Here is a 15,315-nt window from a genome sequence, read left to right as displayed (position 1 = left end):
AGTTGAGCACACTGTTCAGGTAATTCTCCAGAAATATTTTTACCAGCTCCGTATATTCTCAATTAGAATTTTTGGGGGGAGCGCCGCTCCTCCGCCCTACGGCAAGACTACATCCCTAGTAAATATTTACCATGACTGGCAGAATACCCACTATTTGCCCTTTATCAACACAAAACCACGTCAGCCCATCCTCTTTATATTTACTGTACACTGTGTGCAGTCAAATATCAGAAACTGAGCTACGTTTTTTGTGCAGGTCTTTTGCAGGTTTTACTATATAAATTCTTCGATCCTAGCCAAATTCCCTCATCTGCTTGCATGCGCCTCCCCTATATCAAGGTGTTTTGGTACTTTCTTTATCAACCTGGTCTCAGAGCATTTCGTATTATTCTGTACGTAAATCGAGGCACTCCATTTAGTGTGATATATTATGTTTGGTGTGGTTACATAAGAAAGATGGGGACTAAAAATAAAAGCAGGGTGTTTTTTTGGTTTCGCCGACCAAGCAAGGAGTTTTTGCATGGAGGTCAATGAGTGTCGATTTTGGTCAACAACAAAAATGTATGGCTTATTTGCTACTTATTTGATCAAATAGAAGTTTTGTGGTGCTTAAGTTATCAGTGTAGTGATATACAGTAAGTAGGACACGTGACATCCCAACATCTTTCAGAAAAATCACGGTGCAAGTCCTGCCTCCCATCTTCTCATTGGTTTATAGAAGCAGGTACCCACGTGCCATCTCCTCATTGATTATACCCACGTGGGTCACTGAAAGACGAACTATGTCAGTGGCGGTAATGCACCTAATTTATGAAAGTTGCCAATCGCAATATAAAGTCCACAGAAGAAAAAGCCTGGAAGGAGGAGAGATAACTAGGATGATTCGGTTGACCGTTTTATGTGTGGATTCATTGTCGGAGTAGAGGACCTTGTGCATTTCAGGTAAAATAACAACTCAATGTTTATATCCCAGGACAAATTAGCTAGCAACAGCAAGCTAGCAAGTGCAAACTAGCTAGCTAAATTGCCATACATGTTTAATGCTTTTCGACCTGTCCCCAAATTAATGTAATTGGTTCAGAGTTTGTTTTGATATTTTAACCTGCGTGTCGTGATCGCGTTTGGTGTGCGGGGACAAAATAAATGTATGTACGATGGCACACGCGCGCAGACGGTTTGGGATCCGTGTTTGCAATCTCCACATATTACCATCAGAGAGCAGCAATGAGCCATTCAAATTTGAAGTTCACGAGAAAATGAAGTGAATGTCAACATCTCGTTCGACGCAAACTTCACACCGGGCGGGGGAACCTATGTGAAATAGCCACAATAAGGATTAGCCATAATAGTGGAATTTACGGTCGACTTCAAAATAAAAGTTGACCGTAAATGGTTACAAATAGTGCAATCGTGTCATTTGGACTAGATAATCCTAAACAAGTTTGGAACGTCATATAAATTCAACAAAAGACGATAGTTAATTTGAAAATGTTATTTGACAATATTTAAAATCGCACTGGTTGTATTAGACTTCAGAATTGCATTGGGGGCATACTTATTCCACTATACAGCCTTACCTATGGATTCTTGATCAATGGGGTATCAGTGAACTCAGTGACACCCACAGAACACAACTGTAAAGAATTTACACCAATATTTTCATCGTAGCTCAAAGTGCGGGACTCTGAAAGCACTGTGAAGTTTAGTTTTAGTTTATTAATTTGACCATTTAAAAAAAACAAGCACACAACTTGAAAAAGCCATACATGCACATGAGTAAATTCATCGAGGATATCACACAATAAAGTCTGGGACTTATTTCCATTGTGGTCCTCTTGAGATAAGATGTCTAGGCAAGATCGAGCCCGGTTGAACACAGTTTGACAGCGAGATAATGAAACATAAAAACAAAGAAGAAAATCTATTTCATCATTGCAGTTACATCATAGGGTACATGCATATGGGCACAGCAGACATCCAACAGTTTTTTAGACCTTTCTTTTTAAAGCTGCCCAGAGAGGACGTCGTTTTTATGGGCAGAGGCAACTCATTCCACTCTGATGCTCCAGTATATGAGAAAGTACCATTCCCAGCATTACTCCTGAACCTGTATAAGCGCACATTAGCAACACCTGATCTGGGGCTGTGATTGTGTCCATCCCTAATATGGGGAAAGTAATCAGTTAGATATCTGGGCGCAGAACCATAAATACTCCTGTAAACCAATCTAATCTGAAACACCCTAGCCTCAACAGGCAGTCAGTTGACTTCCTGGAAGCAGCTCCTGCCTATGTGAGTACGTGGACTCACCTTCAATACTACCCTGATCAGCTTATTCTGGGCTATCTGGAGCTTCCCCTTCAGAAGTTTAGATAAGCCCCCAAACCAGGAAGTACTAGCGTAGTCAAAATGGCATTGAATAAGGGCAGTGGCTAGCACTCTCATGGAGTCCTTATCAAGCAGATTGGACTTTCTAGCCAAAATGTTAGTCCTGGCATTAACCTTCCCTAGCACTTTAGGGGCCATGCTCACACCACCTAAGCTTCCATCAAGGATGCATCCCAGGTAGCTAACAGAGGTTTTTGTAGTGAGCCACATTAAGCTTACCAGTCAACCTACTATGTGTATTGGGCATGCATATTGCACTGTACAGCCTCACCTATGGATTGTGGATCAATCAAATTGGGTATCAGTCTACTGTGACACCCACAGAACAAGTGTGAAGAGTTTAAACAAATATTACTGTCGTACGGCTGTACAGTGGTTTCAGAGTCCCGCAATAAGAGCTTCAACACTAATATTTGTTTAAACTCTTCACAGTTGTTTTCTGTGTGTGTCACTGAGTAGACTGATACCCCATTTGCTTCATCCACAATCCATAGGTGAGGCTGTACGGTGCAATAGGCTGACTGGGGAGTCTCTCCACAATAAGAGCTATGATGCTAATATACTAAACAAGCATATAAACGCAACGTGTAAAGTGTTGGTCCCATGTTTCATGAGCTGAAATAAAAGATCCTGGACATTTTCCACACGCACAAAAAGCTTCTTTCACTCAAATTTAGTGCACAAATTTGTTTACATCTCTGTTAGTGAGCATTTCTCCTTTGCCAAGATAATCCATCCACCTGACAGGTGTGGCATATCAAGAAGCTGATTAAACAGCATGATCATTACACAGGTGCACCTTGTACTGTGGACAATAAAAGGCCACTCTAAGATGTCTACAGTAGTGAGGGAGCATGCAATTGGTTTGCTGACTGCAGGAATGTCCACTAGAGCTGTTGCTAATTTCTTATGGTAAGCATCGTTTTATAGAATTTGGCAGTACATCCAATCGGCCTCACAACCACAGACCACGTGTAACCACACCAGCCCAGGACCTCCACATCTGGCTTCTTCACCTGCGGGATCATCTGAGACCAGTCACCCGGACAGCTGATGAAACTGAGGAGTATTTCTGTCTGTAATAAAGCCCTTTTGTGTGGAAAAAATCATTCTGATTGGCTGGGCCTGGCTCCCAAGTGGGTGGGCCTAAGCCCTCCCATGCCCATCCATGGCTGCGTCCCTGCCCAGTCTTTTGAAATCTATAGATTAGGCCCTAATTCATTTATTTCAATTGACAGATTTCCTTTAAAGGATCTGTAACTCAGTAAAATCATTGAAATTGTTGCATGTTGCATTTATTTTTGTTCAGTATGTATGTGTAAACACTTCACAGTTGTGTTCCGTGGGTGTCACTGAGTAGACTGATACCCCATTTCAGTAATCCATAATCCATAGGTAAGGCTGTACAATGAAATAAATATTCCCCCAATGCAATTCTGAAGTGTAGTACTACATCCACGGTGCAATTTCAACAGATTTTTTAAATATTTTTTTCTCCCATCAACTTAATTCGTTGTCTTTTGAATTTATATATCAAATCTCCAACCTTGTTTAACATGATTTATTCCAAATATGACATGATTTCGCTATTTTTAAACATTTGCATTAATTTCAGTGAGGGACTTTTATTTAGAAGGCGAGCCGTAAATTCCAATATTGTGGCTAGCTTCACATAGGTGGGCAGAGAGGCATGGGATAGCGAATCGGATCCAGGATAGCTAGCTAGAATCGATAAAGATGGCGACAGCGAGAGACACCGAAGATAAAATTATTATCGCTAATAAAAATAAGACATGTTTATTCAGATAGGTGCAGAAATGATACCTTTATAACAAAAATAAATTCGCTCATACTGTTGCATTTTGTTTTTAAGTCCCGTGTGCGCAAGCGATTTGTTTTCAGATGAGCTCCACAGTTCTATGTCAAGTTAGCTGTGTTGGCTAGTTAGCCTAATTGAATCTCAATCGCTTATGGATTTCTAGGATCAGGACGAATGTCGTTTGACTGAAAATCGACTTTACGCGGGATTGAATTTGCTACAAATTGTTCATGAACCGATTGGACAACATCGTTTATTTTACGTTGGGAATATAGCCATTCCACTGGCCCGGTGACACGGAGAGTGTCGAGTCGGAGTGCCTGACCGTCATGTATTTTTTAACTGGCTGGCCCCGGAGGCTACTTTGTCCACTGAAAAGTGAAGAGGAACCGTTTCATATTCAACCCAACTCACAGAGGTTTTACTTCGCTGTGTTGTCAGAGACTCAACTAAGCATATGGTTTAGTCGGGTAAGCAACCACTTAATCGCCGATGAGCTGGGTAACCGCTACCTAACAGTTGTTAGCCAGTTAGCTAGTAGCAAGCAAGCTAAGTTGTCTGCACACTGGTTGCCTCGTCACCGACTTTATCATGGCATGGTATATTTAGCTAGCTAACTGTCATGGCTATCATTGGAAGAATGCTAGCTAGTTAGCTAGCTGACGTTAGTAGCTGGCGCAACAAGCATCAGCTGTTTGGCAAAAGTACTAGCTAGCTAAGCTAACGTTGCACAAATCATGTACTCAGTCCAGTATTATATTAAAGTATGTAACGTTACCAAACTAACGTTACTTTGGCTAGCAGTAGCTAGCTAGATAAGTACATGGCAAATCACAACATTTTTAGTTAGTAGCACTAATATTTAATACGTTCATGTAGTTTAATGAGGATTATGTAAGAATGATATTTAATGAACTCGCTACTGTCCAAAGTATTTAGCTAGGCCGGCTTTTGTAAGAGCTGCAAATCAGAGCTATAATTTGGTATACTCAGTTCTGCTTTAAAAGCAATGTTTATTTTACTCCCCTAACACCCTACCATAGCTCTGGTGCAAATTCCTTCACAGTCACTGGGTGCCCCATGAAACTATCTTGAGTTAAAGGAGATAATTGTTATGTATTTAGCTATAACAATGTGTAAATTAGAGTTCCAGTGAATTTGAATACCTCCATGTGCGTCATTCTTCTTCCCATTCCTCTCATATCATCATGCTACTACAAATATCGCAATATCTGATATAATCGTTTTACGTTGTTAATGACTAAATCATTACAGACTGTGCGATATCTGTGCATATTAACGATATTATAGTCGCATTCGCATTGAATAAATTTAGTATGGTAAAGTAAGGCTTAGTTAATGATTTTAGACTTCATTTTCAACTGATAAAACTGCTTAGTTTTGATTTGTAAAGCTCAAATATAATAATCATGCACATCACAATATATCTTCTTGCACTTCACAGTATACCATCAATGTCAAAATCTGCAAATACAGTTATGTCAGCCCAGGTGTAAAATTAGCTCTGCCTCCATGACTAGGTTGCACAAGAGTGTAAAAGCAAGAGTGCTACAAATATATCAGATTTAGATGGTTCTGCATTACATCATTCATATATAGTGTAAATCTAGGCTGGTATTTATTTCCCTGTCTTTACAGGAAGTATCCTGTTGAGCTTCCCAGTTTTTCTTATTTTCTCCAGTGGCCTGAACATAAACTGGGAGAAACGATAGAGAATGGACAGGATGTCCAGGAAAGGTCCACACAGGACAGGAATGTGGGTGCTGCTATAACCCTAACTTAGTCGCCGGTCCAGGCGCCCCTTGCCTTCTGTCTGCTCTGCATGCCTTTAAGTGTTTTAAAGCAGCCAGGCATGTCCAAGACTCAACGCCTCTTTGAAGGTCAGCCAGCCTGACTGAACTAGGCACCAAAGCACAGATCTAGGGCTATCTGATCTATAAGTCATGTCAACCTCAACAGCTGGGCATGAACTGATCCCATAACGGATGGTATGTAAAAAATTCATGTTATCTACAGTTTATAGCTCAGACGGTCCCTTTCCCCCAGAAGTTATCAGGTCTGAGCTTGGGACTTTCCTAGTCTCCAAGTTAGATTTCTGCCCCTGGCCCCATAAATGGATCACCTCTTGCACACTTCAGTATTAGTTTCCTTCCTCCTCCATGGGAGCAGTTTCCCTCCATGGGAAACTCTCCTACTGCCTGCTCCTCCTCTGTCCTCTTGCCAGTTCCTTCTCTATCCTATCTCTCTGTTTATCAGCCATCTCCTATGACCCCCCATGACTCCTCTAAAGCCCATGGCTCTAATCCCATCTCTCATCAGCTTGGCCTGCCTGGCCCAAGCAGAAATCCATGTATGGGAGCAGCTTAGTCATGTAGTCTTGCTGTCACCCTGCCCTGCACCCTGCCCTGCACCTTGGATTTTGCACGTGCACGTGTGGGAATTAACTAACTGTGAAACTAGGAAAATATGGAAGAGGTGGCGGTTGACAGGCAGGACCAGATTTGGGAAACACTGTTCTAGACCTCTGGGACCTCTTCAATTACACTGATTTAGTAGAATGTGTTGTGATATTGCATATTATATTGGAGGTTTTGTCTGAGGGGCCTTGGTGTTAGGTGTGCAATCACACAAGCGCAATTTGGATTTTGAGAACAGCACTCGGTATCAGTTGACATAAAATGGAAAGACAGTTTAGCATAAGGGCATTGGCTGAGTGAGGGTTGTTTATTGGTTCAGCAGAGGGAGGCTTGTTGGGGTTGATTGAGATGTTCTCTATCGTGCAAGAATGCATCATTCCCTCAGTAAAGAGGGCAATGAGTGACCCTGGTATCCAATTGGTTGTTAGTCTTGTCTCATCACTGCAACTCCCATACGGACTCGGGAGAGGCGAAGGTTGAGAGTTGTGCGTCCCCTGAAACCCAACCAAGCCGCACTGCTTCTTGACACAATGCCCACTTAACCCGGAATCCAGCCGCACCAATGTGTCGGAGGAAACGCCGTACACCTAGCGACCGTGTCAGCATGCACTCCACCACAGGAGTCGCTAGTGTGCGATGGGACAAGGACATCTCTGCCGGCCAAACCCTCTCCTAACTCGTACGACGCTGGGCCAATTGTGCGCCGCCCCATGAGTCTCCTGGTCGCGGCCGGCTGCGACAGAGCCTGGACTCGAACCCAGAATCGCTAGTGGAACAGCTAGCACTGCGATGCAGTGTCTGAGACCACTGCTCCACTCAGGAGGCCGCGAAGGAGCAACTCTACCTTCCCACAGAGAAGAGGGGTCCACTGAGGTCTGTCTGGCTCAGGCATTCCTTTCATATTAGGCAGTATACAGTTAGCTGATTTTTGAGGTGTTCTGGATGGCAGTCTACTAACCCCTTCCCCCTAAGCTTAAAGATGTCCTCCAGCAATTTGAACTACTGTTGAAAAGCGATATCCCAAGTATAAAAACAGTAATATACTCCCACTAAAGGGTTAAAAAAAAATGTCAAAGGTTTTATATTTTTTATTAGACTGCAAACTTCGGGGAGTAGGGAATTGAAGGAGTTGGTCTGATGGTGATTCGTGATGTCATCGGCCTCCCCTATGGCTTAAAGAGATTCTTCTGTACTTTTGTATACTTTTTAGCCAGTAGTTCTGAAAGTAGCACTCACGAGCCATACGTGGTCCCCGAAACTTGCATACTATGTCACGTATGTGCAGATATGTGCACCGCGTCCTTTCTCACTCTCTCGTTGATTCGGTTAAATGCGGAAGACACATTTCGGTTGAATGCATTCAGTTGTGCATCCCCTTCCCCCGCTCTCTCTGCGGTGTCCGTTTGAGCTGTTGCACCCACCCTGCAACCTCATTGGAGAACGCTAGGTAGGCCTTTTGCTAGCTGTCACTCAAATGCGAGGGGCTGAAACGTATTGGCTCGAACTGGACTTGCTAGAGGGCTGGCCCGCGTGGGGGGAAATGTAGGGATAATGGCCTGGCACAGCTTCAAGAAAGCAATCGCTTCAAACTAGGGATTTTGTGGCTGATTTTGAGGTAAAACGGCAATTCTGCTCATAGATTATGCATACATGAACTAGACATTGACTAATCCAGCCCAAAGCAGGAGGTTTATTTAAAAAATAAAATAATACTTCCTTAGTCGCCAAAGTACCGGAGCATGTCTTTAAGGAACACTAGAGGACCAATAGAGAACAAAAGAGGAAAGCTGGAGAGGAGACTAGAGTAGGACTTCTAAGCCTAACAAATGTCAATACCTATGCATTTTCATCTGCCCGCTAGTTGAATATCCTCTTCCGTCATATTATTCTCAGAACCTATCTGTGTGATTCCGATGGGAATAGGAATCCTCACTGCAGCAAGGTCATCTGAGACCTTTGTAATATGGCTACTGTATTGAAAGTGTATGTTTGAAGTCGGGCCCTTGGGGTTATTCTAGCTAATTAGCATTAGTGCTAGGCTAGCTGGGTTTGTGCTTGACTGAATTAATTGGGTTGTGGGGGAGGTTTGGTTTAGTTACCCCTGTGCCTTGTTACCCATCCCCCGCATGCGAAGAGTCCCACTGGGGCAGTTACAGTACAGTCCCTGTCTACATCCCACCCCCACCCTATCTATGTGGAGTATATACACAGAGTGTACAAAACATGTCAGACTGACCAGGTGAATCCAGGTGAAAGCTATGATCCCTTATTGATGTCACTTGTTAAATCCACTTCAATCAGTGTAGATGAAGGGAAGGAGACAGGTTAGATAATGATTTTTGGTTCCAACTGCTGTGTCTTTGTGACGCAGAGTAGGTGAATGGATTATCTCCGCATGTGGTTCCCACCGTGAAGCATGGAGGAGGAGGTGTGGGAGTGCTTTGCTGGTGACACTGTCTGATTCTATTTAGAATTCAAGACACTTAACCAGCATGGCTACCACAGCATTCTGCAGCGATACGCCATCTGGTTTGCACTTTGTTTTTCAACAGGACAATGACTCAAAACACACCTCCAGGCTCTGTAAGCGGTATTTGGCCAAGGAGAGTGATGGAGTGCTGCATCAGGTGAGCTGACCTCCACAATCACCTGACCTCAACCCGTTTGGGATGATTTGGACCGCAGAGTGAAGGAAAAGCAGCGAACAAGTGCTCAACATATGTGGGAACTCCTTCAAGACTGTTGGAAAAGCATTCCTCATGATTGAGAGAATGCCAAGAGTGTGCAAAGCTGTCATCAAGGCAAAGGGTGGCTACTTTGAAGATTCTAAAATATAAAATATATTTTGATTTAACACTTTTTGGTAACTACATGATTCAATATGTGTTATTTCATAGTTTTGATGTCTTCACTATTATTCACAAACTTTTGACTGGTACTGTATATACGGATGCTTTATAAAGCCAAGCATATTTAACAGTTAGGCTATTGATTATAGACCTAATTAAGTTGCGGTTTCCTCTCCTCACTTAGACAATTACGGCAAGGGCTACTTTTCGTCTCTTAACTATTATTACCGTTCTATCAACACACTTGTCAAACACTGATGCAGCGGTCTAAGGCACTGCATCTCAGTGCTAGAGGCGTCACTACAGACCGTGGTTCGATTCCAGGCTGTATCACAACCAGCCGTGATTGGGAGTCCGATAGGGTGGCGCACAATTTGCCCAGCGTCGTTATGGTTGGCCCGAGGTAGGCCGTCATTGTAAATAAGAATTTGTTCTTAAATGACTTGCCTAGTTATATAAATAAACTTGTTACTCCCGTTCTATAACTAATTACTTTGGCACAATAGGCATCGAGTCACTTGCAGATAATGTTACGTAAATCATGTATCATTTTCACTGAACACAATCAGTCAACATACAGTAGGCCCTAAATCTTTCAATTGCTGAACTTCGAGGCATGCCCAAAAATAACAGAATTTTTATAATAATACAGTTCATCAAAACGCTCGTAATTCCCGTTCAACAACTAAATCGCTTAGGCATGCGCTCCAAATGAATAACATGATATACAGTGCTTTCGGAAAGTATTCAGACCCCTTGACCTTTTTCCCATTTTGTTATGTTACAGCCTTATTCTAAAATGGATTAAATGAAAACAATTCGTCAGTAATCTACACACAATAATGACAAAGCGAAAACTGTTTTTTAGAAATGGTTGCAAATGTATTAAAATATACAGAAATCCCTTATGTATTATTGACTACCTGGCCTAATGACTCCTTGCTGTTCCCAGTCCACCTGGCTGTGCTGCTGCTCCAGTTTCAACTGTTCTGCCTGCGGCTATGGAACCCTGACCTGTTCACCGGACGTGCTACCTGTCCCAGACCTGCTCTTTTCAACTCTCTAGAGACAGCAGGAGCGGTAGAGATACTCTTAATGATCGGCAATGAAAAGCCAACTGACATTTACTCCTGAGGTGCTGACTTGCTGCACCCTCGACAACTACTGTGATTATTATTATTTGACCATGCTGGTCATCTATGAACATTTGAACATCTTGGTCATGTTCTGTTATAATCTCCACCCGGCACAGCCAGAAGAGGACTGGCCATCCCTCATAGCCTGGTTCCTCTCTAGGTTTCTTCCTAGGTTCTGGCCTTTCTAGGGAGTTTTTCCTAGCCACCGTGCTTCTACACCTGCATTGCTTGCTGTTTGGGGTTTTAGGCTGGGTTTCTGTACAGCACTTTTACATCAGCTGATGTAAGAAGGGCTTTATAAATGTATTTGATTTATGTAAATAAGTATTCAGACCCTTTTCTATGAGACTTGAAATTGAGCTCAGGTGCATCCTGTTTCCATTGATCATCCGTGAGATGTTTTTACAACTTGAATGGAGTTCACTTGTGGTAAATTTAATTGATTGGACGTGATTTGGAAAGGCACACCTGTCTATATAAGTTCTCATAGTTGACAGTGCATGTCAGAGCAAAAACTAAATCATGAGGTCGAAGGAATTGTCCGTAGATTGTTTCGAGCCACAGAGATGGGGGGAAGGGTACCAAAATATTTCTGCAGCATTAAAGGACCCCAAGAACACAGTGGCCTCCATCATTCTTAAATGGAAGATGTTTGGAACAACCAAGACACTTCCTAGAGCTGGCCGCCCGGCCAAACAGAGCAATCGGGGGAGAAGGGCCTTGGTCAGGGAGGTGACCAAGAACCTGATGGTCACTCTGACAGAGCTCCAGAGTTCCTATGTGGAGTTGGGAGAACCTTCCAGAAGGACAACCATCTCTGCAGCATTCCACCAATCAGGCCTTTATGGTGGAGTGGCCAGATGGAAGCCACTCCTCAGTAAAAGAGTCATGAAAGCCCACTTGGAGTTTGCCAAAAGGCACCTAAAGATTATGAGAAACATAAATAAGATTCTCAAAATTGAACTCTTTAGCCTGAATGCGTCATGTCTGGAGGAAACCTGGTACCATCCATATTGTGAAGAATGGTGGTAGCAGCATGCTGTGGGGAGGTTTTTCAGCAGCAGGGACAGGGAGACTAGTCAACATCGAGGCAAAGATGAACGGCGCAAAGTACAGAGATCATTGATGAAAACCTGCTCCAGAACACTCAGGACCTCAGACTAGGGCGAAGGTTCACCTTCTAAAAGGACAATGACCCTAAGCACACAGCCAACACAGGAGTGGCTTCGGGACAAGTCTCTGAATGTCCTTGAGTGGCCCAGCCAGAGCCCGGACTTGAACCTGATCGAACATCTCTGGAGAGACCTGAAAATAGCTGTGCAGCAAAGCTCCCCATCCAACCTGACAGAGCTTGAGAGGATCTGCAGAGAAGAATGGGAGAAACTCCCCAAATACAGGTGTGCCAAGCTTGTAACGTCATACCCAAGAAGACTCAATGCTGTAATCGCTGCCAAAGGTGCTTCAACAAAGTACTGAGTAAAGGGTCTGAATACTTATGTAAGTGTGATATTTCCGGTGTTTTTTCATACTTTTGCAAACATTTCTAAACCTGTTTTTATAGTGAAATGCTTACTTGCAGGCTCTAACCAACAGCGCAAAAAAGGTATTAGGTGAACCATAGGTAAGTAAAGAAATAAAAACAACAGTGAAAAATAACAGTAGCGAGGCTACATACAGGCTCTGGTTAGTCGGGCTGATTGAGGTAGTATGCACGTGTAGATATGGTTAAAGTGACTGCATATGTGATGAAAATAGAGTAGCAGTAGCGTAAAAGAGGGGGTGGTGGGTGGCGGGGCACAATGCAGATAGCCCGGTTAGCCAATGTGCAGGGGCACTGGTTGGTCGGGCCAATTGAGGTACTAGGTACATTAATGTATAGCTATAGTAACTATGCATATATGATAAACAGAGTAGCAGCAGCGTAAAAGAGAGGTTAGGGGGGGCACACAATGCAAAATGTCCGGGTAGCCATTTGATTACCTGTTCAGGAGTCTTATGGCTTGGAGGTAAAAACTGTTGAGAAGCCTTTTTGTCCTAGACTTGGCCACTCCGGTACCGCTTGCCATGCGGTAGTAGAGAGAACAGTCTATGGACTGGGGTGGCTGGGGTCTTTGACAATTTCTTTGGGCTTTCCTCTGACACCGCTTGGTGTAGAGGTCCTGGATGGCATGCAGCTTAGCCCCAGTGATGTGCTGGCTGTACGCACTACCCTCTGTAGTGCCTTGCGGTCGGAGGCCGAGCAATTGCCGTACCAGGTAGTGATGTAACCAGTCAGGATGGTCTCGATGTGGCAGCTGTAGAACCTTTTGAGGATCTCAGGACCCATGCCAAATCTTTTTAGTTTCCTGAGGGGGAATAGGCTTTGTTGTGCCCTCTTCACGACTGTCTTGGTGTGTTTGGACCATTCTAGTTTGTTGTTGATGTGTACACCAAGGAACTTGGCGCACCCCGTCGATGAGAAGGGGGCATGCTCGGTCCTCCTTTTCCTGTAGTCCACGATCATCTCCTTAGTCCTGATCACGTTGAGGGAGAGGTTGTTATTCTGGCACCACCCGGCCAGGTCTCTGACCACCTCCCTATAGGCTGTCTTGTCATTGTATGTGATCAGGCCTACCACTGTGTCGTCTGCAAACTTAATGATGGTGTTGGAGTCGTGCCTGGCCATGCAGTTGTGGGTGAACGGGGAGTACAGGAGGGGACTGAGCACACACCCCTGGGGGGCTCCAGTGTTGAGGATCAGTGTGGCAGATGTGTTGCTACCTACCCTCACCACCTGGGGGCGGCCTGTCAGGAAGTCCAGGATCCAGTTGCAGAGGGAGGTGTTTAATCCCAGGATCCTTAGCTTAGTGATGAGCATTGAGGTTTCTATGGTGTTGAACGCTGAGCTGTAGTCAATGAACAGCATTCTCACGTAGGTGTTCCTTTTGTCCAGGTGGGAAAGTGCAGTGTGGAGTGCAATAGAGATGGCATCATCTGTGGATTTGTTTGGGCGGTATGCAAATATGGAGTGGGTCTAGGGTTTCTGGGATAATGGTGTTGTGAGCCATTACCAGCCTTTTAAACCACGTCATGACTAAAATGGCGCCGGTAGAAATGGCAGCAGTTTTACTGGCGCCCAACCGTGCTATTATCTGTTATTTGTAACTTATTTTGTACATAATGTCTCTGCAACAGTATTTTACGGCAACAAAGAGCTTCTGGATACCAGGACAGCGATCACTCACCTCGGATTAGACTAAGATTTTTTTCTTCAACAAGCAGGACGCACAGGACATTCTCCGAACACCCGACAAGGACAACATCACAGTTATTTGCACGAGGAAGAGACGCAGGCAGAGAGGGGGATGCCTCGTGAGGATCCGAGGATCCGCAAAGGCAAGTGGGAAAGCTGCCGTTACCGTCATTACTCGCCAACGTGCAATCATTGGACAATAAATTAGATGAGGTACGATCACGAATATCCTACCAACGGGACATCAAAAACTGTAAAAATCTTATGTTTCACGGAATCGTGACTCAATTGACATGGATATTCGGCTAGCGGGATATACGCTGCACCAGCAAGATGGAACAGCACACTCCGGTAAGACGAGAGGAGGCGGTCTGTGTATATTTGTAAACAGCTGGTGCATGAAATCTAAGGAAGTCTCTAGATTTTACTCTACTTCAGGCCAGCAAAATCTAGAGATCTTGTGATAAATTGCAGGCCACACTACTTGCCTAGAGTTTTCAGCTATACTTTTTGTGGCTGTTTATTTACCACCACAGACGGATGCTGGCACTAAGACCGCACTCAGTCAGCTGTATAAGGAAATAAGCAAACAGGAAACCACTCACCCAGAGTCAGCGCTCCTAGTGGCAGGAGACTTTAATGCAGGGAAACTTAAATCAGTTCTAATTTCTATCAACATGTTAAATGTGCAACCAGAGGGAAGAAAATTATAGATCACCTGTACTCCACATACAGAGATGCGTACAAAGCTCTCCCTCGCCCTCCATTTGGTAAATCCGACCACAACTCTATCCTCCTGATTCCTGCTTACAAGCAAAAATTAAAGCAGGAATCACCAGTGACTCGGTCTATAAAAAAAAAAAGGTGGTCAGATGAAGCAGATGCTAAACTACAGGACTGTTTTGCTATCACAGACTGGAACATGTTCCGTAATTCTTCCGATGGCATTGAGGAGTACACCACATCAGTCACTGACTTTATCAATAAGTGCATCAAGGACGTCGTCCCCACAGTGACTTTACGTACATACCCCAACCAGAAGCCATGGATTACAGGCAACATTCACACTGCGCTAAAGGGTGGAGCCGTCACTTTCAAGGACTCTAACCCGGAAGCGTATAAGAAATCCCGCTATGCCCTGCGACAAACCATCAAACAGGCAAAGCGTCAATACAGGGCTAAGATTGAATCGTACTACACCGGCTCCGACGCTCGTTGGATGTGGCAGGGCTTGCAAACTATTACATACTACAAAGGGAAGCACAGCCGCGAGCTGCCCAGTGACACGGGCCTACCAGACGAGCTAAATCACTTCTATGCTCGCTTCGAGACAAGCAACACTGAGGCATGCATGAGAGCACCAGCTGTTCCGGATGACTGTGTGATCACACTCTCCGTAGTCAACGTGAGTAAGACCTTTTAAGCAGGTCAACATTCACAAGGCTGCAGGGCC

At 44.1% G+C, this 15,315-nt stretch overlaps 1 protein-coding gene across 2 annotated transcripts in view; it reads left to right on the top strand.

The window, feature by feature from the left end:
- Window positions 1-4,075: 4,075 nt before the first annotated feature.
- The window catches only part of LOC139543604 (guanine nucleotide exchange factor subunit RIC1-like), a 63,825-nt gene continuing 52,585 nt past the window's right edge, over window positions 4,076-15,315 (top strand). For both annotated transcript variants that reach the window (XM_071349859.1, XM_071349858.1), the window contains exon 1: window positions 4,076-4,677. In XM_071349859.1, the coding sequence (XP_071205960.1) occupies window positions 4,537-4,677 (141 nt within the window). In that variant the 5' untranslated portion in view covers window positions 4,076-4,536. The remainder of the gene's footprint in view (window positions 4,678-15,315) is intronic.

Source organism: Salvelinus alpinus, chromosome 18 (genome assembly GCF_045679555.1).
Source record: "Salvelinus alpinus chromosome 18, SLU_Salpinus.1, whole genome shotgun sequence".
NCBI classification, from domain to species: domain Eukaryota; kingdom Metazoa; phylum Chordata; class Actinopteri; order Salmoniformes; family Salmonidae; genus Salvelinus; species Salvelinus alpinus.
The sequence above is the reverse complement of the archived record's forward strand: the minus strand, read 5'-3'. Positions and strand labels throughout refer to the sequence as shown.